General features: G+C 40.1%; 2 protein-coding genes across 3 annotated transcripts in view; both read left to right on the top strand.

The window, feature by feature from the left end:
* Nucleotides 1-8,292, top strand: part of prmt3 (protein arginine methyltransferase 3) — a 71,779-nt gene extending 63,487 nt beyond the window's left edge. The window contains exon 16 of the mRNA XM_042487014.2: nucleotides 8,018-8,292. Within this exon, the coding sequence (XP_042342948.1) occupies nucleotides 8,018-8,127 (110 nt within the window). The 3' untranslated portion in view covers nucleotides 8,128-8,292. The remainder of the gene's footprint in view (nucleotides 1-8,017) is intronic.
* Nucleotides 8,293-12,146: 3,854 nt separating this feature from the next.
* The window catches only part of slc6a5 (solute carrier family 6 member 5), a 34,255-nt gene continuing 20,088 nt past the window's right edge, over nucleotides 12,147-26,313 (top strand). Inside the window, exons 1-11 of one of the 2 annotated variants that reach the window (XM_088070313.1) lie at nucleotides 12,147-14,855; nucleotides 15,835-16,308; nucleotides 17,837-17,984; nucleotides 18,632-18,763; nucleotides 18,874-19,047; nucleotides 20,781-20,931; nucleotides 21,823-21,955; nucleotides 25,040-25,174; nucleotides 25,274-25,377; nucleotides 25,821-25,945; nucleotides 26,139-26,251. In XM_088070313.1, coding sequence (XP_087926439.1) covers nucleotides 14,853-14,855; nucleotides 15,835-16,308; nucleotides 17,837-17,984; nucleotides 18,632-18,763; nucleotides 18,874-19,047; nucleotides 20,781-20,931; nucleotides 21,823-21,955; nucleotides 25,040-25,174; nucleotides 25,274-25,377; nucleotides 25,821-25,945; nucleotides 26,139-26,251 — 1,692 coding nt within the window. In that variant the 5' untranslated portion in view covers nucleotides 12,147-14,852. Of the gene's footprint in view, nucleotides 14,856-14,881; nucleotides 16,309-17,836; nucleotides 17,985-18,631; nucleotides 18,764-18,873; nucleotides 19,048-20,780; nucleotides 20,932-21,822; nucleotides 21,956-25,039; nucleotides 25,175-25,273; nucleotides 25,378-25,820; nucleotides 25,946-26,138; nucleotides 26,252-26,313 lie in introns of those variants that run through there. The other variant, XM_042485716.2, reaches the window with a different exon arrangement.

Here is a 26,313-nt window from a genome sequence, read left to right as displayed (position 1 = left end):
GTCTTTATTTTTTTGTTAACCGTGTGCCTGATGTTACGGTCAGCAGGGCATTTTGAGATTACGTTGAAGCATATCATACGTCACAGCACGCATGTTCAAAGTCTGAGCTCAGATACAGCCAGTTTTGATCTAACTGGGTCTAGTTTCTCCATCTGTCTGTGCTTTATATGAGTACCAAGTCAAGGATGAGGAGGAAAAAGTTGTAAAGGAAGAGCAAATTTAAGGCGGAAGTGTGTAAGTGAGGGAATGAGCGGCAGGTTATTGATGTGCTCGCTCCACTCGGGCACCCCGACAGTCCCCAGCCTCCTCCGGGGGCCGTAAACCAGAAATTGAGTTTTTAACAGCATTCACCGGCTGCCTGCTAGGCTCCTATGGTGTACTTTACAACACACACACACACACACACACACACACACACAAACATGCGCACACACACTGCTCCTTTACACACTCAAATTCACAAGAGTACTTGCATACTTCTATACTAAACTCCCCCCAGCTGTAAGAGAAAAGTTTTAAAGTCACCTTGAAGATGACAAACTCTCTTAAACACACACACAGTGGCCTCTCCTCCAGAGTGTTGACTGAGAAGCACCTTCAGCTCTGATCGGCTGTAGTGAGGGCCGGGCATAAACATCCAGTGGTTTGTTTTAATACCGACTCTGTCTGTGGTGATTTATCATGGCGGAGACTGAATCCTATTTGATGTGTTTGTACGAGTGCAGCAGTAATTAACTCGGAGGCTGTGCTTCTGTGGGAGGTGCCGGCAGAAGAGAGAAAAGGCACGCAGCAGGCTGGAACAAAACATCCCTGCAAATCCTCCCGGCTGGCAGCGTAATAAATTAAACAGCGAATCATTTGTCATGCTCTGGTGTGTTTGTGTAGCTCCAGTATTGAAGAGGAGGGTCCTTTTTCACAGCTTTACCTACTTAATGTAACCAGAGAAAGGAGGTCACACTTCTTTTTTTGTTTTTGCAAGAAAGTCCCATGGTCCTCGAGGTGAGGCAGTGGCCTGGTTACCTTCACCATGGGCATTTGTTCTTGTCAGGACTTTTCATTGGACAGTCAGGTGGTTTTTGTTCCCACCCACTTTTCTGAGTCACCTCCCTCGTCCTGAGTGTTGCTGTAGCTCCTCTAAAATCACGCTTTTCTCCCGCCCTCACCTGTCCAGGCTCAGTTCACTCACTCACCTCGTTGCCTCGTTTGAACTGCGAAGGACCTTGAGCAGTCCAACAGTAGCTGCAAAGCCGAGCCTCAGGTTCTTCAGGGCTGTAACTCTACACACAGGATGGTTCTCTGTCTATACAGTACTTGTAGTATTTGGACCATCAGCCCTGCTTCTGAACAGAAAGGTTTGAGACGTAAAACCAGATTAAATGATGTCAAAGAGATGTGGCTGAAATGTGGCCATGAGCATCACTAGCTTTATTTACATGCACACTTTTCTTTTTTCAGTCTGATTGAATATTTTAGGTTGGCTGTTTACATGGGATGTTCTCTAATATGTTCTGGTGTTTATATGTGCCGACGCATGTAAACGGAGCACCTGTGTGACATGCACAAAAATTATGAATATTGTAACTTGACAGGGCTGCCAACTCTCACATTGACCATGAGAAACATGCAACTGACACTTTTCACACACGCTCACACCACAACAGAATTTTCTTGCAGTGAAAAATAGAAAGATAACTTCTGACAGCAGCACAGCACTCTCTCCCTCTCCTCTTGTGCACCCGGGCAGGGGTGAGTAAGTTACTATGGTAACGGGGCAGCTGTTTTTGCAATGATCCTTGTTGTAGAGGGGGCTGCTAACTCTCGAGAAACCAGAAACGCGAATGGTGCCATCTTCAGCTTGTAATTTTATTGTCCATTCTGGGCTACTGTAGAAACATGGCACTGCAACATACCGATCTCCATGAACAAGGACCCGCTCCCTGTGTTGATATAAACTGCTCATTCCAAGGTTAAGAAAACACAAAGATTCTTACTTTCAGGGGATCATACTAAGGGAACATACTTAATGTATTATACTCCATTTCTGCCATTATATCCCCCAAAATCCTACACAGAACCTTAAATACTGAAGTACTTCAGTTCAGTCCACTCTTTCCCCTCACTGTGGAGCTGCGGATATGGTAAGTGTGAGCTAAATGGTTAAAAGGACAACAGTTTAAATGAATCGCTAATGTGAGCCGTGTATTTCCAGTGTAATTTCATGGAGAAAGGTTGCGTTGGACCGTTTCTGTGGGCCTGGTTGTGCTTAATGACACTGGCATGTTGATGTACGACATCGTGGTGAAAGCCCGGCTCCATTCCCCGACTCATTTCCACACATGGTTAACTCTTTCTTCCAGCATCTGAGTGGCCAGTTTCCTGAAGCCTCTTCCACGGGGAGTTTGGTCTGTCTGATTACAGCAGAACTGCTGCAGTCGTTGTCTGACATTCAGTCGGTAGTTCTGTTTGTATGTTTCAGTACTTTAATTTGACACATCAGGGGTTAGTTTGACAGTTTCTGCAAAGTTTTGAGAGCTGCCGTCTTGGGTACCACACTGCTTTTTTTCTTGCCATTGTGTTTTAAGAAAAGGTCAGCAAAGGTCAAGCAATTATTACTTTAACCTTTCGCGGTCTATTGCCAACTTGAGTTTGTCTGCAGTCATCCGCTGCCTCCCATGAGCACCAGGCTCTGATGCATTTCCTAAATTATAGCTAGTGTGAAATTGAAGCTTCTTGTTCTCCTTTCCTATATAGTAAATGAAAGCAAAAATAGTTTTTTGTTTTTTGGGGATCCTTGTCTTTATAGACATTGGATATTTACATATCAGTTCTGCTTTTTTCTGTCTTTCCGTTAAAGACAATATTCCTACTAAACTGTTTACATGGCTCATGAAAATTGACATGTAAATATTCTCCTTAACATGCAGCCATGTATAATTTGATTAACGAGCCCTAGCATGTCATTTATCACGTACAACTATAGAAAGGTGGAATGGCTGTAGCCTTTTTTTTCTATTTTGCTTCTTTGCGTCAGAAAAGGGATTTCAAAGTTTTCTCCCAGTGGCGGACTTGTTCAACCATGCAAACACAGTTTCCCTCTTTCTTTCTTTTAAACATCTTCTTCTAAAGGTTGACGTTCCAATATTTTCAAATATCCAAAAACCTGTTGATATTCAAGACTTTAATAATGTTTAACGACTGACTAAACCCTCCACTTTTGGCTTGAGTGCCTCCTACCTGGAATGTAAAAAATGCTCAAAAATGGGCAGGGCTGGGAGGGGGGGCAGTGAGGCAGGTTCCTGATCAATCATACGAGAGCTGCTCATTGGCTCATGAAGCAAAGAAAGCTGAGCGAGGCCAAGTGGCCAAGAACGACTGACTTCCTGTTTTGTGCTTTGCTAGCTTGAATGGCGACCTAAAAAAATTTGATCTTGTGGCTCTCTTAGACGTGCCAATTATTATCAGACTGCGAGGCTTAAATCTAGATTGTGAAATGAGTAATTTTGCGGGGGTTTTGACGCCCACAAGAAATTATCGACTGTTTTACAGATGTCTCTCTACCGATTGGAAAAAGTCGTTCTTGGCCTGTAGGCATCAGGTGATGGACCTGGATGGTAGAATTTCATTTTCAGCCACTATGTATAATTTGCATCAAAGCTGGTGCAATTCCTGGGGAATTGGGAAGCAACAGGGGGCTCATTTGGTGATAAAAGCAGGCTCTTGCTACCAGGAACAGCCAATAGCAAAATTCAATCGCAATAGCAAAGTTTCAGCCTTTAGAGGGCCTTTAGTTTGACCAGAATCAGTCAATAACACAACTAAATACCAATATATTTATTGATTTTCACCTGAAAAAGTGGTTTTGGGGTTACTCTTTAAAAGTAGATCTGTTACTCCTTCTGACCAGAAATTTGGGCTTTTCTTTTGAGCATACATCTCTACTACAGCCTTGCAAAATGAACATAAGTTGTTTTTTGTACAACACAACCATGATAACACACAGAGCTGACCATTAACATGCATTAGGCTGTGTGTCACAAGCTGCAGTAAAACCCCCAACTTGCCTGTCCAAAGAATGCTCCTAAAATTGGAACAATATCAGCATATCCCACGTCTTTATTGGAAAATGCTAATTCAGAATTAGGAAAATCTTAAATATCCAAACAGAGTACACTGTTTACATGATCCGTTCTGTGAGTCGCATCCACTCAAACCCACACAAAAGCCTTCATACACCAGGGTTTAGCCAAACAGAAAACACAAACCAGGCATTTGTGTTAGTGACCTTTTCTGTTACACTTGGGTTGTCTTGCGTCCATAGTGTCAACCACTGGCCCAGTTCATTAAGTTGGTGATGGAGTGGGGGGTCAGACAGTGTCTTTAACATTCTTATTTCAGGCTACATCTTTGTCCAGCCTGGCAGCATTTCTTTCTGTTGGCTACAGTAAAAAAACAAAAAATACTGCTCAAAGCTCTGACAGTGTTTTGCTAGATAGACAGGATAGTCAGAAATGTGACCATGAGTTTGGTCAAGATTTTAAATTTAATTCTCTGTTGTCTCGACATGCCAACCAAGAGACATTAATTTCTTCTGTTGATCTTGAAAAAGTCGTGCACAAATCATGTAATCTATCAAAACAACTGTAGCTAAGCTGTTTTTACCTCTGCCAATATTTCTGATTCGGTTTGTTAGTTGGTTTGTTTTTAAGCAGGATTATGGAAAAAACACTGTCCATATTTTGATGAAATTTTGTATAAGGGTTCAGCATGGGCCAAGGACGAACCCAAAAAGTTTTGAGGCGGGTCCAAATGATGAGGCAGAAATACTTTCTTCACTTTTGTTAATACATTATGGGTCATTTGGCCTTGGTCGAGATCTGCACGCTCTGAGTGCCCTTATAGTTCTTTAAAAGGTTGCATCTGGTTTTGGTTGTTTCTTGGCTTCAAATGCCACTTTGTAACATTATTTTGAGTCTACCGCCTCATGGACAAAAGGACTTCAATAGATAAATACTATATTCAGCTCCCAAATTGGAAAAATACTGATGTTACTTTAGAATTGGAGCTCTTGTTCATTTGTTACGCTCTGGTTTCTGCTGTAGCTCCCACAGTGTGAACGCTGCATCCGTCTGTCCTCTCTGCAGTGGACTGACAGACCCAGTGAGCGGCGCCAGCAGCAAAGACTCAGTGACAGTGCCGTTGGCATGGTAACGAGTGAGACGTGACAGCAGTGATGGCCGGCGCTTTGACAGAAAAAGAGCTGCAGTCAGCATTTTTCTCTCCTCGTCCTCCTCTAACCTCCAGCAATGAAGAGCGTGTAGCACGTAGAGGAGGGTGGGGGGGTGAGGATGCTTGTTTGCCGTGTGGATAAACATTCATTTACCTCCAGCAGTCAAACGTGAAGTTAATCAGAGTGATTATGCGTCATAATCATCAGCGTCTTCTCCCAGCCTCCTGGTTGCTCATGCATCGTACTGTAAACGCAATTCTTTCTCGCTGCCATCTGGAGTATTCTGCATGTCTGCATCATACACACACACACACACACACACACACACACACACACACACACACACACACAGCCTTGCTTATTAACATACATTAAGCCACATTGCCTTTGCACACATCATTTCTATAAGCACCAGTGTATGTCTGCTTATACTGCAGAGGCCTGAGCTCAGCAGCTCTGTACTGCTGCAGGGCATCTGGAAGATTTCTTTTTATGAGCAGTTATTAATTTCCTTTTTATTGCGAACACACCGATCGATGTTGTCTGCCTTTTCATGTTTTTTTAAGCATCTGATATAAGGCGAATAGGTTATGGTCATGATATACGGAGGAGATTTATCAAATGGAAATCAAACGAATAACAGTTTTATTTACCTGAACTCTTTCTAAGGTGAACAAAAACTGAATCCAGCCACTTCTTCCCAAATAACCTGTAGGGGAAAGTAATGCACAGGAGCAAACATGAATAACTTTCCCAAAACAAATGCATCTGATTTCCAAGGAGATAAACCTCCACAAAAACTCAACTTTGGGTTACATGTTCCTTCATTACCATGAACACACATGCTGTAGTTTATTTTTATTCAGTCCCACATAGAACCATCCTGCTGCTGTCAGTACTCAGTAGCACACTAAAAGTGTATTCATCTGCAGCTAAAAATAGTTCCCAACATGTTCTACTTACGTTCTGCATTCTTTTTGAGTGTTTGCTAAAACCTACAGTGCCCAGCAGTTTTAGGAAATTGCTGAGCCTTTCTTAAATATTAAACTGAGTGTTTCCACAGAGATTTTTTTTCACCTCTAGCAGAAGTTGTTAGAAAGTGTCCTGTACATGCACACTGTATTGCACAGGAGGCAAGTTATCATGTGTCTTTACTTTTCTGTGAGCTGTTTGCAGTGCATGTAATCATGTTATAGTTTGATATGGAGCCATGAAACACTGACAGTATGTCTTCATATGGCCTATATGCAGTATTTTCATCATAATTTTCAATAATTTGGTCTCTTTCCAAGTGGACTAGAAATAAATCAGACTTTTCCTGGCTTCCCGCCATCTTTAAAAATGCCATCTGACAACAGCCCTTCAAAACTTCAGATAAAAAACAATTATTTTCTGTCTGGCCCTGACACACCAAGCCAATGGTAATGTCTGATGCCCGAGTTTTTGCGGTGTGTCCTGCACCGTCGGCAATAGTCAGCCATTGTCAGGTTTTTCGTGGTGTCAGAGACAGCAGAGCCCATTGGTAAATGACATCACTTTGACTGGCAGCTCAGCTCGATGCACAAGAAGAGAAATGGAAGTGAGGAAAGTAAACAAGCGATTAAAGTAAAAAGGGCATGAGATTTAAATAAGATTGTTATAATGGGTATGAGGTTTTTTAGTCATTGATCTCATGAGCAGAAACAGTTCATTATTGTTTGTTATTGTTCACAAGTGCACAAAAAATATCTTTTTTTTTCCAACATTGGGTTGTGCTGTTAATGTGCTAACCTGCTAACGAGCATTTTAAATCTATCAATGTATGGGTTCCCTTTTTGAATGACGAATACAGGCTATGACGTCCTGCTGATATATTGAGTTACTTCCACTCACGAAGGTGCATTTGGCATATTTGCTAGTTGGCCGTTGGCTGTATCCAATGATGTGTTCAGTGCAACTTTTTGGCCAAGACACAGTTACAATACGTTACGATTTGATATGATTCTATACGATGCGATACATTACAACATGATAACAATGTAATATGATATGATATCCTTTATTGTCCCTGTAGGGAAAATTGTTTTGGACTCAGATGCTGCACCTATAAATGCCTTTACAATTACAATAAAACAAACTACTTATGAACAAAACAGCACTAGGTGCCCCAAGTCACACCAATAAATTGCACTTAATCCAGCGGCAAATACAAAATGTTGCACACACCCTGCACATAACATATGTTGTACACACACACTGGTAAAACATCATGAAACTATTGCACAATTCCTGCAACCTTAAGAAGCATTGTGACTTCGGCCTTTGTCTCCACTAGTTCTTTGATGTCAGTTTGGAGTATCTGGGCCTATAAGGCCTGCCTTAATCTTATTTGCAGGCAAATGTTTTGCGTTTATCTTTATGGATTTCAATTCCTCTCTTGTGAGTGTTTCTCTCAGTCCTTCTCTTTTGTTTTTATTTCAAGATTTCCTATTTGAACGTTGCTTTATTGTCAAGTCCTTCGAGAAACTTTGGTGTGAGAATGAACTTTAAATAACCTTTGATTTAAAAGCCTTTAAAACTCTTGTCTGAAGTTTCTTTTTAATTGAACCAAAGTTATACTTTTTGCTCAAAGTGAACATTTAGACAGTTCATTCCAACGAAACCCTGCAGCAGCTGCTTTTCATGATTATCAGACCTTTAAACACTAAGGAGGGACTCTCCAGTGCAGAGCTTTCCTGTCTCCAGTGTGAAACTAATGACTAACCAAACTAATGTGTACTGATACTGGTATTTCTCTTCTCATTTCCTCAGGGGAGGAGCTCAAGGGAAAGATCACCGTGCGTAAAAACAAGAAGGACCCTCGCTCACTGTTCGTCACCTTTGACCTACGAGACAGGAAGCAGACTTACAGCCTGCAATAACATCAGCTATCACATGGTACAAAACCCAGAAAATATAGCCGACTTTTTAACTGACCAGTCATGTATTCACATGTGGGAGCAGGATAAAAATTCAACACTTGATTTTGATCTTTCAAATGTTAGGATAGTTTTTGTGCCTTGTAATAAAAAAAAGTATGACATTTTCACCTTATGATTGTTTTGCAAAGCATATGGGAACATGATTAGCTCATTGAAACCTGAGAAAATTGACTTGATTTCTTTCAAAAACATGGAAGGAAGGAATTGAGCAACAAAAAAGACATTACCCCCAAATTAGCAAGGAATTGGTAAAAAAAAACACAAGAAAATTGACCAATAAAAGAAAAAAGTAAAAAAAGAAAAGAAAAACAAGAAAAATTACTTGATACTTATACAGTTTTCACTTGTTTTTTTCCCCCCATTGACATTTTTTCCTGAACTGTTTCAAAAACAAAATTATATATTTACTCATTCCTTGCAGCGTGTAGAACTTTTCTTACCAAGTTGCTCATTGTCTTTTTCCCCAAAATTAGCTCAGAGTTCAAAGATTTCAATACTTGTGACAGGCATCTGAAAGCAGCACAAGAAAAGTGACATTGCCCCAGGTTTCAAAGGGATTTCAAATGGCTATGTTTGGTCGAAAAGCAACTTTTTTTGTATAGGTTACAATATCCTTGTTTTAAGGGCATTAAAATGACTCTATTTGGATCTCAAGCAGATCCCAGCTTTGCATTAAAGTACAGTCATATAAATGCTGTTAAAACAAGTTATCTGTAATCTGGATGTCTGAAATTATCAACTTTTGGCTCCAGTTTAGCACAGTTTTAACCTTAAATGTCTTTAGATCTGCAAAAAACAACACTTGCTTTGTGGATCAGACCCCTTTTATTATGCACTATTTTACACGAGTCCCTGACTGATCAAAATATCCAACAAAAGAAAAATCACCAAGAAGAAGTGGCTGCCAGTTCTTTGTTTACCAGATTGTGCGCTTTTGCCAAGTATTTCTCTTAATTCCCATCCATGTTCTCCTCCTTATTGTCCTACTTTGAGCTACGCGAGATCTCACCGGGTGCATCATCCATCTTCCATGAGTTTACTGGGACAATACGAAATGATTTTAAGCTTAAAAAAGGCTGACTGAAGCCTCTTTGCATACTTCATTGAGCAGCTCTGCTTACAATTAAAGATTTTTCCCTTCCTTCTCGGCCTGAGATGATGAATCCCGGACTCTGAGAAAGTGTAGCGGCCTGTGAGGAGGAGGAGCAGACTGAGGGGCTGGCTGCCTGTCTTATTGGTGATTTGACATTCACCAATTTGCTTCAGTGTCCTTTCTGCCATTATTTTAATACAGTCTGGTCTGCGAGGTGACATCAGATAGGGCTCACAAAAACAGGCTTTTCAGTGCAGAGAGTGAAAATGTGAGCATGTTTTTGAAAGTTGGCTTGAAAGGAAACTATCCACTGGACTGCAGTTGTATCTGAAATGTCCTGTCAACTCTTCAACCACAGTCCATTGAGTAGTTTCATTTTATTCCTGATGTTATACCTGGATGAGTGGGATGAATCTACACAGACTTTTTGAAAGCCTAACGTGTTGAATTCCTGCAGTGCCATGCCGTTTTATATATTTTGGTGTCTAAAAAAACTTGCAAGATTTATTTATCCTTTTATGTAACTGACAGGAATTCATCTTCACAAGCCAAAACTGTTGATTTTGTGATGCTTCAAAATCAAACAATGTTTTTAACAAGCTATCTTTGTTAAGAATGCAGATGTGAATGTTGTCTCACAGGCAGAGGCGTAGCAGCAAATTCTGGGCCCTGTGGTAAAGCAGTCTGTGTGGGCCCCCTGCCCATTCTCTTTCATGCACCTTTTGATTATTTTTTTTTTTTACAAGTTAGTTTGCTTTTTTGGCCTTTCTTTCTATTTTCTTTTTTAGCAACTCTGATTTCCAGCATTATACATTGGTGCCCCAGCAGCAAAAGCGGTTACAGTCCACATTCAGCCTTATGAACTCATAAAATGCAGCCACCTTGACAGTGCTTTTGGCATAAAATTGTGAAGCCAAAAGCCAACTTTCACATCTGCAAAACGAGTTGTGGTGTCATTTTACACCGACAGACGGCCGGATGGCACCTGCTGCGTCCGCACGATATACGGACAGACCCTGTTGCTTGCATATGAAATGCGGCAGGACAGCGTAAGGTTGAAACGCTGTTGGTAATGACTTAATATGAGGGGCAGTGGATTGGTCCAACAAACCCTAGATTTTCATGTGGAAGGCCGGTGTTTCCTTCCTGTCTGAATATGATCTTCCTGGCGTTGTTTGCCATGTGCTTTTGTTGCCTTGACATAATCACATGCAGCGTAATCCCACCATGTGCTTGTGTTGATACCACTGTAGCGGCATCCCGGAACGTAAATAGCAGATGCAGAATGATACCTCGAGCTGTGTTTCAAGACAAATTCAAATGCATGGGGTGCAGTAAACCATTTTAAGCATTTAAGAGGTGAAAGGTGCCTCAGAGAGCTTCCACTATTTTTTTAAATTCTAAACTCAGTCTTTCTACTCATTTAATCATCCAATTTTCATTTAGTTATGGCACTGTTCACTAAAAAATAACAAGTTGCAAACTAAATCAAACTTTTAAATCCAAGCTTTTTGAAGGCCAACCTCCCATTGGGGCCATGGGTAATCAGCCCCATTTTTGCCACCATGAAGACGCCCCTGCTCACAAGCTGACAATCAGTTTCTAATGCACATATAATGACGTCTTTTTCAGAATCAGTTGTATAAACCTCATGCCTCATAGCTAATGGATAAGAAGAAATTTCCCTATTTATCACATAAAAAGTGAAAAATATTTTCAAAGTTTTGCTTAACTAAAACCGACTTAGACATTTTCGATTAAAGGGGAAAAAAACAAAAGTTTGATGAAATTTACTTCATATTCTCTTTGAAACAAAACATGTGCATAAAAAGAACAGGCGCCGTTAAATAACTGCCATTGTTAGTGCAATTACGAGACATTTTAACTGCTTTTTCTGTAGTTGCACAAATCGCCTGAACTTAAATAGTAAAGTGTGAATGCTCTGACAGCCAGGACTGATGAGGATGATGATGATGATGATGATGATGATGATGATGCTGATGATGATGAGCCGGGGGGCCTTTGGATGACCTCCTCCGCTGAATCAGTGCTTTCCAGGCGCTTCAGATGGATGCGGCTTCTTATCACTCAGGCGACAGTGGGAGTGATCAATTAATTATACGAGCTGGTGTAATTAACGAGCACGTGGAGACGCTGAGAAACCCCTCCGCGAGGCGGTTAGTTCAGCTCTACGATCAAGAGTTAGGCACCAAATATAAATATATATATATATATATATATATATATATATATACACAGATTTAATGTAGGAAACTAAAATCAAGAAACTAGCGGAGCATAGTTTTATTTATTTGTCACATCTGCAATACACGTGGTCTTTATTTTGCTACACGTGTGTTAAACCCCGAAAATCATGTTCTGCTACTTCTTTTAGTGGTGTACGTGCGCGGCAGTCCGTGTGTTCAGCGGACTCTGGAAGACGAGCAGAAATCAATTACAATTATTCTCTGTTGACAATGTAATTAAACTCAAGGCGGCGGCTAATACACCCTCTGCAGCCTCTTATCTGGAGCGGACGGAGATTTACAAGCGCAGGGAGCTCCGCGTGCATAGCGAGTGAACGGCCCCGAGTGGGACTCTGCGTGTCCCGGTTTACCCACACACACTGATCCCAGCCGGGAGACAAACCTCCACAACTATCGTGAAATCAGCGCAGGTAAAAATTGTAGAAAACTGCATGGGTCACTTTATTTGAATGAGAAAGTAGAAAAACGCAAATGAGGATTTAGATTAAAAAAATATTTTATATATATATATATATATATATATATATATATATATATATATATATATATATATATATATATATATATATATATATTATATATTTAAAATAAGTTTTATGTTCCAGCCCTGTGGGATTTGGGTGACTGCATTGAAAAAAAAACCAATATGGTAAAAAAAAAAAAAAAAAATGTATAACTGATAGTGTGCAGGGGCGCATCACCAAATTCCGGACCCTGTGCATAAGCAGCCTGCCCCCACTCGCCACCCCCCTCGCTCGATCCATGCCTCTCTCACGCACCTTTAAAGTGGTCTTTTTACAATGTTAGTGTATTTTCTTTCTCTGTTGTGTTTTTGGAACCCAGTGTAAGCAGCATAAACCATCTCTTGACTCTGCCTGCCTTTAAAATGAATTCAAGTGCAGGGGTGGGCTAAACCATTTTGCACCTTTAAGGGGTAAGAGAGTATCCGGTAGCTTCCACACTTTTTTAATGCAAAGTTCAGTCTTTCATCTGATATATTCAGTCAATTATGGCTCTAATTAGACATAAAATGGCAACTAAAGCTAAACTTTTCATTTTAGGCTTTTTAAGGGGCCCACTTCTGCTGTGGCCTTCCCACTACAACTCCCCTGGTGCAAAGAGACATTTTTTCTGCCTTGTAGTTGCCAGTGGTCAAACAGTTAAGCAGAAGCAAATTTAGCTTGCCTATTATATATATTTATTTTTTTTTAAAAAAAAGCTTAATTATTAATTTTTTGACATTGCACTTTAACACATTTTCCCATAAAATTACAGTAAACTACCGGCAGCTGTAGTTGCCAGGATACTATCATTATTTCACTACCGTAATTTACTTAAATAGTATTTTACCGTTAAATTGATTACAGTATTCTGCGGTAGAATGTGAGTTTTACAGTGTAACATTGTGATTGATGATGGTTGCATGTGGCTTCTGTCCCTCCGTCATGCCAACTTCGGTTAAAATAAAAATAGGCCCACTGCCTTATAAGATTTACAGTGTTTAATCGTAGTTGGGTGTAATGGTACATTACTATTAGGATTTGGACTTATTCTAACATAATTTTTTATACTGCAGACAGTTTTCAATTATTATTATTATTATTATTATTATTGGCCTATCTGTTCCATGTTCCGCCTGGATTTATCGTACGTATCAACAGAAGGCCTAGCGAGCGAAACAGTTTGGTTGCTAGGCAACTAACTGGTAATTTTCGTTATTTCGTGTCTAATTGGACTGTCAAGTCTGAGATTAGCGTCCAGTGTGCAGCCAGTTTGACGCAGTTCAGAGGAGTGGGCTGGAGCTAGTTCGCTTTATTAAGACGAAATGTTTCCGTATCGTTGCAATTTGTCAAACATTTGTCCGGTGTGTGTGTGTGTGTGTGTGTGTGTGTGTGTGTGTGTGTGTGTGTGTGTGTGTGTGTGTGTGTGTGTGTGTGTGCGTGTGTGAGAGAGAGAGTGTCTGTTTGCGTTTTATGTCTTGTCGATGTGTTTGTGTATTTTGTCTTTACTTCATGTGTTCTGTATGGAGGCCTAAAATTATTTTTAATTTTTGAGACGAAACGAGGTCGCCATATGCCCTTCTAGCTTTCGCATAAACCCCCACACACAGGACTTGCATATGCATTATCCGCTTAAAAGGAGACTTGGAGGATGGTATGCGCAATGCAGTGTTTTAGAATCACCAGCACTTCAGCATGGCACCTTTTCCCCCTCCACTGTCACTGCTTCCAGGCCAGGCTCCAGTGGTTGGCTCCGGTTCCTCCTGACACACGTGATTTAAGAAAAAAAGACCCCCTTCTTGCGTAAGACTTTAACAAATGAGTAGCTTTATGAAGACCTCGCCCACTTTTTTTTTTAGTAAATTGGATCAATGCTCCTATCGGTGACGCACGAAAAACGTATAGAGCCTGGAGCGGGCCGTGCGTAAAACCCGCCAAGTGGAAAAACTATTTATAGTCCAGACCATTTATAGCAAGTCTTTAACACTTTGTTTTACTTATACAGCTGAAATGTATATATGCATATGTATGGTATGTGTATGTATAATAATACTCAAAGAATAATCGCATTATTTGAAATTTTACAACTTCAAATAATACAAATCATAATAAATAATAGACAGTACAACTAATGCGCTCGTTGCTCATAGTGCAGATTCTGCATTTTTCAGGCCTAAATTTTGAACATGGAACAAAAAAAGGGGGAAAAGATTTTTTGTTTTCATAAAACAAAAAATCCTGTGGACTGCAAATGCATTTCTCCCAGGAGTGACTACTGTAATTGTGACTGTACAATAGAAACTCGACTCAGCACAGTGCAAATAGTATAGTGCACTCTGATGCATTAGATCTTCACCAATAAAAGCCTAAACCTGGAAATCTTTATCCCAAACGAGCTGTTGTGTGTGTGCGCGTGTCGGATGCGTCCGTGTATGTGTGTAAGCATCCTACACATCCCTAGAGACAAGTGTATTAATCAGCTTTGAAAGAGTCCGTCCAGCGCTCACGCATGCCGTGCGTAACAGAACGCACACAATCCACGCACGCACAACACGCGCCATCGTCGTCTTGGCTCCGGTTGTCCCTTTAAAAATCCGAATCCAAGGCCAATGATTTATCAAACTCCTATTATCAAGAAAATGTCACGCGAAGGGCACCTTGCTCTGCACTGACGCAAACGCCGGTCTTTCCCACGGAGCTATAGAAAAGCTTTGGTGCTTTGCGCGAATACGACCAGTCCGCTTCCAGTCCTCTCTCCGTCTTTTTACAGCTGTTTCCAGCCTGCCAGCAGACACCTGCAAAAAAATGGTAAGTGTCCGAAAACATTTTCTTCACTTTTCATCTACAATTCATTCTGTTTAGTGAAGTTATTCTTGGCTGTTTTCATGATAATTTTACACTTTTTAAAGGGAGTTTGGCACGTTGCGCTGTCTGTGGTGCTGAAATGCAGCTGCAGCTGCACATTCAAACTTTTTTTCGCTTATTTCTTCCACCAGACAGCTTCCCTTTCCTCTTTTAGTCGGATTTGGTGCTACTTTTTCAGAAGTTTAAATGCAATTAAAGTTTCACTTTAGTCCATGATTGATCTTTTCCGATTTTTGATTTTCTTTTTCTCTCTCCCTTTCTGAGAAGAAAAGATTACAACCAGGTGAAGTTATTTTTTCACACCAACCAGCAACATAACTAATGAATCAACTATTTTTTAATGGACACCAACCCCTCTGTTTTTTTTTTTGTTTTGTTTTTTTGTTTTTTTGTTTTAGTAACTGGAGGGTTATTTTCCGGTTGCTTTCCCACCCCCCTCAAAGCTAAATTTCAGGCAGTCATTTGTAATTCCGCCGCCCCGGGTCCGCTCAGTGCTGTAACGCCGGTGATCTTGCATGCCTGCCGGGGAGAGCGGAGCCACCGAGAGACCCGCAGCAGCTTGTCTATTGCCCATAAAATCAGTGGATGTGTGTGGCTGAATGACATGAGGGGGAAATGGGGCGTAAAATTAAAGAATCTTGCAGAAAGCGAGAACTGGAGAGGCAAAGCAACCCCCTCCCTCCAACACACACACACACACACACACGCACACACACACACACACACACATCAGCGCACCCGGTAGACTGAGCTGAAACTATAGAGCAGCCAGAGCCAGAACATGCTGCAGAAAAACGTTGCAGAAAGAGAATTAAGCATTTTTATCCCCAAAGCAGAGATGGGCTGCATCAGCCTCACAGCTTCATGCTTTCTTTGGTTCTGCTGCCTTTTTGCATGCTGATCTGTCACTCCAATGTTCCAGGATTTCTCTGACCAGAGAGAAATGGCCAAACAGCCGGCCAGCGCTCCCACCGGCTACATCCCGGCGCAGCAGCCAGACGGAGCTGCGGGACTTACAACAAACAAACCGGACAACACGGCTGCATGCCCGCCGCCCGCCCCTCGCCATCACCCGGCGCCTCAGCCGCCGCCTCCCTGCAACGAGAGCAAAACTTTTTGTCCCACGGAAAATAAACCGGGAGAACTGGACAGCAATAAAGCGTATGGGACGTTTAAAAGCACCCCGCCGGCGGCCCCCGGAGCCGTGGCCGTCAACTCGGCCTTCAGGAAGGATTCCACCGGTTCGGCCCGCGGGGGGTCCGCCCAGTACGGCGACCCACTCCGGGCCACTGCGGAGCAGAACAACACTGCGGGCAACTGGACGGCTATGAGCCAGACCACCATCATACTGGGAACAGATGGGAACACGTCTGTTCAGCCCGGCACCGTGGCGGGGGTAAGTCAGCTAAATGAACCGTTTCCTTAACGAAGAGCGGCTGGTCTGAGAGCGCAGCAGAGAGGCTGCATGTGTGGATGTTTCCGTGTGTTGCTGATAAAACAGCTGACTGGATTAACCTACTGCCTCCAAAACAGGGAAGGTGCAAACCCCTGGGAGCTCTTACCGTTCGTGTAGAGCTTTTGTAGATCAGTGCTGCTAATGTATGATGGAGTGAAAGAGGGAAATCCAGAGTCTGGTGTTGTAATGTGTAGCCCCTAAAATGTGATCTGCAGGCGCTGGTTTGTGGTTTTGTCTCTGCACTGGCGTGCGTAAAAGTCAGTCATATCATAGCTTAAAAATGAGCGATCGTCATGAGAGCACAGCATTTTATTTTCTTCCTGTTCTGGTTATTCCACATGGTAGAGATACATGTATCATGCACAGACTGCTGATAAATTGATGCTATAAATTGTGCAGACCAACATACGCAAAACTCAAAGGCTGAATTCTTGCATGTAAAGAACAGGACTTTGGGTGGATCCTGGGTTTTGGGTGTCCTTTGCTCTGCGCAGCGTTCCTCTGCACCAATCTGATCAAAACTTTCAAATCTGCTTATATCAGCTAAATATCCGAAAGCAAAACGAAATCATTATATATGAATCAGTGTTACGGATGAAAAGAGAACGTGGCCGGAACTGTTTGTGTTTTTGTAGCCTATATAAACTGATTTCGGTCGATTTGTTGTGCTTGATTTTTTTGCTCACAGTTAAACTGGTTACATGATTAGTGATTAACAGGATTCATTTCTACTCTCGCGGTGTTTGTCGGTGTTCCCTGCTCCCAGCAGACACACTTGGTATGGCCCAGCAGCCCAGGTGTTATCCGGCTGATAGACAGCAGCACTGTAGTGCACGAGACTGCGGATTGTTTCCAATCCCCGCGAGGGCACCCCCACCCCTCACACACATTTACACATTCCCATGCATGGTGCTGTTTATGGTTAATATTCATTCAGCCTCTTTTATGAATGTGCTCAGATCCCGCGGTGCAGTTGTCATTATTTTTGGTCGTATTTACGCACATAGTATGAATGGACCATTCTCATTTTTTGATCGTTGCATTTGAGATTTAGGGGGTCATTTTTAGCGGTTTGGTAGAAATAATGGGCCTGTAAGTGCAGCTGAAGATGAGTTTTATGTGCAGGCTTATTATTGGAAAGCTGGTGCTACGCATCTGTAACGTGAACGAAATTAACACGAAAGAGAATTAGCGAGCAAAACTGCCTTCAAAAACATTTTAATTCTCTGATGGGGAGTTTTTGAAGAACATATTTTTTGTTTGAGTTTTCTAAAAAGATTTGCATTTTTGTGGCTGTTGATTTATACATTATTATATATTCGTTATAATTTTCGCCTTTAAGGCCCAGGCTCACTGCTTTTATTTCATTTATATTATTTTATTTATTTTGCTTTTAATATTTTAACTTGGAGTGAGTGTGACAAAGATGATGTTTCATTATGGAGAGTAAAAGATTTTGTCTTCTTAGGCTGACGATGATGACGAGGGGGGAGATGAGAATAAGGCCAGAGGAAACTGGTCCAATAAACTGGATTTTATTCTGTCCATGGTTGGCTATGCGGTGGGACTGGGGAATGTGTGGAGGTTCCCTTATCTTGCCTTCCAAAATGGTGGAGGTAAGAGTCTTGGGTCAATGTTATTTAATTTACCGAGAAACAAACAAATAAAAAAAAAAAATCAGTTCAGAATATGCGAATTTGCCTCGCTTTAAGTCAGGGTCAAAATAATTTCTTAATGCGTTTTTATACGTTTAATTCCAATTGTAGACCTTTTATCAGGATAAAAATACTACAGTGAGAATTATTTAAATTAAAAATTGCTCATACAGGCAAGGTTTTTTTCAGTTTTTTAGTTTTATAGTCTATAGAAAAACGATTAAAAGAAAGATAAAATAAGGAAAAACGTACTAAAATAATGTATTTACACCACTGGGGAATCTGTGAAAAAAATGTCACAATAAAAAAATATGTATTTGAATTATAAACATATATTTAGAAATAAAAATTAATACAGGAATAATCATTATCTATTGAATCTATTATATCTATTATCATTATCTATTTGTTCAGCTAAACTGGAAGCTAATTACACACAATTTATGTTTTTTATTCATTAATACATTTAATGATCCATACTGTGTTATGTTTAAATGTGAGCAGATGAGAGGCAGACACCAGCAGGCTACATAATTTATATTTTATTTAAATATAGTGTGAATGTTAGTGGCTTTTAAACGGCGCTGTGCTGTTTGATTTCCTTGCAGGAGCTTTTTTGATCCCCTATCTGACAATGCTGGGCATTGCCGGCATCCCAATCTTTTTGCTGGAGGTGTCCCTGGGCCAGTTCGCCAGCCAGGGGCCCGTGTCAGTGTGGAAATGCATCCCAGCTCTGCAAGGTAAACTGCCACAACTAACCAAGTAAAAATAACATTCAAAAATAAAACTCACGAGTTCTCTACTTTTCTTAAGAGTAATTTATATATTTCGTCTCATTTATTTATTTTAGGTTGCGGGATTGCCATGTTGATAATATCTGTCTTGATAGCCATATACTATAATATTATAATGTGCTGGACACTGTACTACCTGTTCGCTTCGTTGAAGGGCTCACTGCCATGGGCTAACTGTAGGAATGAGTGGAACACGGTGGAATGTAAGGACAAAGACATGCTGCTGTTAGGTAAGACACACACCTTCACACACACTCAAACACACACACACACACACACACACACACACACACACACACACACACACACACACACACACACACACACCCAAAAGCACCTCTCTCTCCACAATGCGCAATGCGTCATGACTCCTCAGCTGATGTGTCCTGCAGTATAATGAATCCTGACCTGTGATCTCTGCGGTGTTTTCACTTCCAAAAAAACTTTAAATCCAGAGCATTTATTATTTTTTTAAAAGATTTAGGCCAACGACATGCAAGGAGGGCCTCAATGTGATGCATTACATTTAAACAGATTTTTTATTTTTTTTGTGTGGTAATGTTAGAATCTTTATACTTTAAGCTGCAATATACAGCTGAATCAATCTTTCTTGGTTTGATTTTCAATGAAACTGGGGCTGAAATCATGTTTTCACTGTGAGAAAATGTGCTTGCACAGGCACGGAGGTGTTTGATGTCGACCTGCGTCGAATGAATATCGAAATTTCGTTCATTTGGTGTAATATTTGCCGTTAGCGATTCTGTAAATTCAGCACAAAAACTGCTTGCTTGACAAATTTACTGTACAGGCTGAGCTGCTGCAGTGCTGCAGTGCGCCCGAGACTGACCCCTGCAGGCTGATTGTGCAACTGCAGGCCCGTTCAACACTGTAGTCTCTCTCCCACTCACTCTACTTCATAAAGGAACATGGAAATATGAGCAAAACACAGGTGTAGATTTCATAGGGAAAGCAGTGGACACATAATCCTTCATTTTAAGAACATGTGCATTGCGCCCCCCAAATAAAAAACATGAAAATTCATGCAGAAAAGGCACAAAGCGGTGCAAAAAAAATCACCAGAATGCAGGAAATAAAGTGCTTTGGTGTGTGTCTCCGATGCTGAAACAAAACTTGTCTTTAGAAGAAAATTACATATAAAGGAGAAATTTTGGACAAAAAAGAGAAAATTTCCTGATAACAGTGTTGAATTAAGTAATTATTCAACCTTTTATATATTATTATGTGAGGTGGACAAACTGATATGAACACATTTTTAATTGGCTAGTCCTGCAAAAATAAGAAATATGAGTTGTTTTCTAATTTTCACATTTTTGTGTCAAAAATATTTGTATTTAGGTGAATTTTTTAGGCCATATTTTCTGGCGCTGTGGCATTATATTTAGTGTTTTTATGCTATTTTTCAACCTAATTTATTTACAGTCTTTCTCTGCCTGTGAGGTGTTGAGTCATTCATTTATAAAAGATAAAATCACAGATTTTTCCTCAGAGACTGTTTGTATTTTGTCTTGAAATAAAAAAAAAAATCAGAGTGCAAAGCACTATAGCCTACATGTTTTTTGCATTAAAAGCAGCATTAAAAATAATGGCAGTTCTGGAAAAATGTATAAAAACCTTTTTTGTCTTTGCACTTTGTCTAATGTGTCTGCATGAAAAATTGTGCAGTCAAAGGAAAAACAGGTTTCCTTATCTTATCTATCCTTGAGTATCTGAAATGAGGCAGATTCAGTGTAATAATTTCTCTTACTCACATTTGGCTGTATATTGAAAATAACAAAAACAAGGCTGGGTCCAGTTCTCACAAGGAACCACACCACTGCTCTCTCCAGGACAGCCTCCTTCCTCCAAATCAGATCCATCTGTTTGCTCCCACTTTGCTTTTGAGCGCACATTAAGCTCTGCCAGTCTCTCCCAGTTGACGTGTGTTGGTTTCTGATTGGAACAGACGCGTGCATCCTGCAGGACAGAAACATTACCTCCATCAAGAACTCCTCTTTCTGTCTGTCCGCAAACGCTGTGGGAAACCTGACGAAACTGATAAACATGACTGTGGACGGCAACAAGACCTATGTCAGCCCCAGTGAGGAGTACTTCAAGTGAGTACAGCTTCTGGTTAATGAAAGAACAGTTTAAAGTGTGATTTATTTAAATAGAAACCTGAACAGTTTGGTTTACAGGTCTGGTTTTCATATTTCTGTTTATGTCCACAGAGGAGATATCAAATGTGACATTTTCAAAACTGTTTCAAAATGCAAAATGTTTAATGGCACTTAGACAAGGTTTTGTCATAATTATTATGTTAAAGTTTTCATTTTTCTTTTTAATTGCAGTTGCTTTATAAAAGGTTTTCTCAGAGCACATTTGGTCACATTTGGTCATGAAATGGACCAATCAATCAAAAATGTTTACACACAAGATCTCCAAAATTACAGTTTGACAATAGCTTCGCCTGACACTGTTCTACAAAAAAAAAAAAAATCCTAAACTTCTTCCCTTGAAACAAGTGTAAAAGTCTGCCTTTGCAGTAAAAGTATTAACAATCATTTCCAATAAAAAGCGCTAGTGTTACATGGATAAATCCGAAAATTATAGATCAAATAAAAACCTGTTTCAGTTACAGTCATCACATGTGATCTCTTTAAATGAGACAGAGCAAGGCGATCATCTGCAAAAGATGAAGAAAAATGACAACTGATTACATACAGTATAAGTTCTCAAATCAAGATTTTTGTGTAAGAAACAGGTTGAAGTTATAAAAATATTAAAAATAAAATAAGACTTCCTCACTAGGAAATGTTAGAATTGTAGGATGTAATAATAATAATACTAATATACAAAAATTACGTAGTAAGATAAAGTATTTGTAGTGTACAGATTTCCACTGTTGGTTTCTATATTGCATATATATTTCTATTGTATCTATTTGATCTGTTTTGGTTTATTAAGTGTTTTCAGGCTGATGTTTACTGTCTGAATCACACCTGCAGGTACAATGTGTTGCACATCTCTAAAGGAATCGAATATCCAGGAGACATCCGCTGGCCTCTGGCAGGCTGCCTGCTGCTGGCCTGGATCATCGTCTACGCCTCTTTAGCCAAAGGAATCAAGTCATCAGGAAAGGTAACAAAACAACACAAAGTCCTCAAAAACAATCCTCAGATCTCTTCTGCTGTTTGCACCTTTGTTCAACTGCAGATGAAAAACTGTGGTTTGGGTTCTCATAGCCAGTTTAAAATTAGATGTCGGGTTTCAGCCTCAATGCCTGCCTAAACTCGTCTTGGCATAAATTACCACAGAGAACGCAGGAACCTCCACTTATTTCAACTCACTTTATTGAAATGATGATCACTGTACTATTAGATTGAAAACCTCAAAGAAAAAGAAAAAAACAAATCATGTAAGTTAATTCAGCCAAAAAAATCATTTCTTGAATGACATAAATCATGTCAGGTACATCAACCAACCTATGTCTTTAATAAAATCGCCAGATTTAAATCAAATTGAAATATTGTTTTATCATGTTGAATACCATATTTAATTTAATCAATGTCATGCTGCACCAAATATTTATTAAATGTATTTATTGCATAAAAAATCATTTCTGATATGTATTAATATAATATTTTACAGAATATTTTTGCTTTTTTTAAAATGATATTCACAATAATTGTTAAAGAGAGTCTTTTAATTCATGGCTTGACATTAGAAAATGCCCAGATTCATTAATCTTTGATTTCTTTTTATTCTAGGAACTTGGTTTGTATTTCTGTCAGTGTCATCCTTTGAGGTTTTGTTCCGAAATGTGAAGTTAACTACAGCTTGTGTTACCTAAAATTGCTGAGTACATAAAAATAATTCTTTATATACTAAGAAGATGCTCTTGCTGAATGCAGAAACGCAGGGAGAAATGCAGAGAACAGGATTAAATAACTCTCCCTGCATCACTCAAAAATAGAATTTTGTTTAATCCGTGTGTTTTTTTTATTTTCCTCACTTCATTGAGCGGAGACATCATGCAGGGGGGACGTTTTAATTTGCATTGATTGCACCCAGGATTTAGAGATTATTCAGATGGAATTCTTGTATAATGTTGCCCTCTACTGGACAGAGATGTGACACACACACTGTGGCAACGTTTAGAGACTTCAGTTGGCAGTTAACCCTTTGAAACTGGGGGCAACAAAACTCATGCTGCTTTCAGACACCTTTTCACAAATATTCAGACCTGTGAACTGTGAAGCAGGCGTCCCATGAATAAAGGCAGTGTCTTTGCCGCAGCGGCTTGAGGTTCAACTCCCACTCAAGGCCCTTTGCTGCATGTTGACCCTCTCTCTCCCCCTTCCACGCTATTAAGCTGTCCTATCCAATAAAGGCTAAAATGCCAAAAGATAATTAAAAAAAAAAAAACAGCCAATAACAACCAAACTGCTGAAACTCTGAGAGTCGGTCAAAAAAAAAAAAACAAACACTGATGGGGCGCCTAATAATCTCCATGTTTGGTGTTGTATTAAAGTTTATGTTACAGTTTGCTTTGCTGAGTTTTAAAAAGACCATACAGATACACAAAAAAACCCATATATTGAAACCATTTGAAACATGTTTGTCATTGCGGTTTATGTTGTCATAAGAGCTGTCTTCAGTGATGGAAAACCACGCCAATGTTTACTCTTGTTTTGTTATTGCTGTATCACTTCTTTTCTTTGCTGCTGAATAATGTTCTTAGTGGGAGCTGGAGCTCAACTTCTTAGTCCTCTCATTTTGGACCTTTTTAGACCAAATCACAGTTTTTGTTAACAATAACCTCTGAATAATTTCACCACCTTGCCTTTTCATCAGACAGCTCTTTCTGACAGGTAATTGAAGCCGTTATCTCAAAGCCGTCATTGACAAAAACAGTTATTTTAGAACATGGGAGTTGTTGGGTACCGCTGCGGTGATCAGTTAGCGTGTGAGGTACAGCAGTGAAAATATCCCTAATAGAGTGTACACTTAAGGTAGTAGACGTTGGACATCTTACACAACACAGATGTTAAATTTTGGTTTGAGTGAAAATCTGGTTTCTCTTTTAGGCCAAATGATTTATGACTAAATGTTATACACCAAGATCACATTGGCATGAGACGTTTGGAAGATGTTGCATTAAGGTTACTTAAAAACACAACTTAAAACCAACTAAATGTCATCTTTTGTCAGTAATCTACGTTAAATTGATGCTGGCATTAGACGTCCTGACATTGAATGTTGGTCACCTGATGTCACAATCAAAATTCAACCAAATATCAACGACCAGCAATGCTGGGTGGTCAGCTGGGTTTTAGGTTGCTAAATATATTTTGTATTCACTGTGTTTCAACTAAATATCTTTAAAAGTCACAGTTGCACCTTTCTGACAGAACAGAAATGAACAAGTTTGCTGATTTCACATATCTCTGCAATTCAAAACAATTACCAGTCATCTACCTGGAAGTGTTAGCGTGTCAACACGGTGGTTTGGTTTATAACTAGACAGCATGGGCCAGAGCTGGTTAGTGTGCTCATTTCAGCTGATATCTCTGCAACACAATATATATACAGCTCTTCAGCACTGTTACTTCTTCACATTTCATTCATAATGTTAGTTCATCTTTAGTGTTTTCAACTAAATTTAAAGCCATGTCTCACACATTGCACCTTCAAGACCACTTTAATCATGATCTATATGTGAGAAAATCCAAATTACAAGACTGTCACTGTGAGAAAAACGACATGATGTGTGAAAGATGTGATTGTGGCCTGTATTACAAAGTTGCTGTTTGTTTTGATCAGCTGACATGCAGGAAATAATCCCTCAAAACCATATAAAAAATTAAGGCATTATTGTAACAGCAAGATAAAATTTATGTTTAATGCTAAAATGACTGTACTAAAAATGTCATTATAAAAGAAATGAAAAGAGAAATGAATATGGCGTACATGCAAAAAGCGAGAAGTAAAAAAAAGAAATGTGAAGATGCGTAAACAGACTCTTAAGAGGAAGAATAATCTTCTTTATAGAGCCTTTCACTTCCAGTGTATTGTACCTTCAGGGAAATTTGTGGTTTGTGATATTGGGCTATTTAATAAGACTGACTTCACTATCGTCAGTTTCACTTTTTTGTGTGCTATTCTCTCTTTGTCTCTATCTTCTCTCTCATTTTTCCCATATCTCTCCTCTTGTCTGCTCAGGTGGTGTATTTCACAGCCACATTTCCCTATGTGGTGCTGGTCATCCTGCTCATCAGAGGAGTGACCCTCCCTGGTGCCTTTGACGGCATCCTCTACTTTATCACACCAAAGTGGGAGAAACTGAGTGATGCAAAGGTACATAATGTCTGCTCTTTACATTCCACTACAATATGTTTTGCACTGTTTGTTCCTCCCTGCTCTTTACCTGCAGCTCTCCCTCTCCTCCTCTGTCAGGTGTGGAAAGACGCAGCCACTCAGATCTTCTTCTCTCTGTCGGCTGCTTGGGGAGGCCTCATCACTCTCTCCTCCTACAATAAATTTCACAATAACTGCTACAGGTAAACACACAAAAGGTAAACCATGCTTCTGGCAGAAATATTCAAACTGTCACCATAGACACACTGTATCTGTATGTCTCATAGAAATAATAAATGCCACTCTTTGCAGCCAGTAGTTCAGTGTTTCTTTCATTACAATTTCACAAAAACATTTTGCATAAAAAAGCACAACGCCCTCTGGTGTGCATATTCTGTACATGCCTAACACATTTCAGAGCCCTCCATTTGCAATATTTAATCCTGCCACTAGATGGTGCCAATGCATCTCTTATCTGTGTGTGCACTAGTCATTTATTTCCTATGTAAAATAAGATAGTATTTGCATATTACATAGCACTTGTTATATGTGGCATGTTTTGAAAATTGCTGCATAATTTCAGGCCCTAAAGCAGATATGTGCTTATTTAGCTCTTTTTTCTCTCTTTCTTCTTTTTCCCCTGCAGGGATACTATTATTGTGACGTGTACAAACAGTGCCACCAGTATATTTGCTGGGTTTGTCATCTTCTCAGTCATTGGTTTCATGGCACATGAGTTGAAAGTGCCGATAGAGAAGGTGGCAGATGAAGGTAAGACACCAAAGCAGCAGGCGGCGGCGGCAGCAGCAGGCCGGCGCTGCTAACTCAGACACACCTGACAGTTTGAGCTTTGGATTTGCTGTTTGCTGTGGAGATGGTGTACGTGCATCGTCGTTTACGTGTGTGTGTGTGTGTGTGTGTGTGTGTGTGTGTGTGTGTGTGTGTGTGTGTATGTGTGTGTCAGGTCCAGGCATAGCATTCGTGGTGTATCCAGAGGCTCTGACCAGACTTCCTCTGTCTCCTTTTTGGGCGATCATCTTCTTCCTCATGCTCCTGACTCTTGGCCTGGATACCATGGTAACCACTGCTTCTTCAATGTGTGTGTGTGTGTGTGTGTGTATGTGTGTGTGTCTACACTT

The sequence above is a fragment of the Plectropomus leopardus genome, chromosome 1, assembly GCF_026936395.1.
Source record: "Plectropomus leopardus strain MGB_pleo_1.0 chromosome 1, ASM2693639v1, whole genome shotgun sequence".
In the NCBI taxonomy this organism is placed as follows: domain Eukaryota; kingdom Metazoa; phylum Chordata; class Actinopteri; order Perciformes; family Serranidae; genus Plectropomus; species Plectropomus leopardus.
Note: the sequence above shows the minus strand (reverse complement) of the source record. Positions and strands in the feature narration are given on the sequence as shown.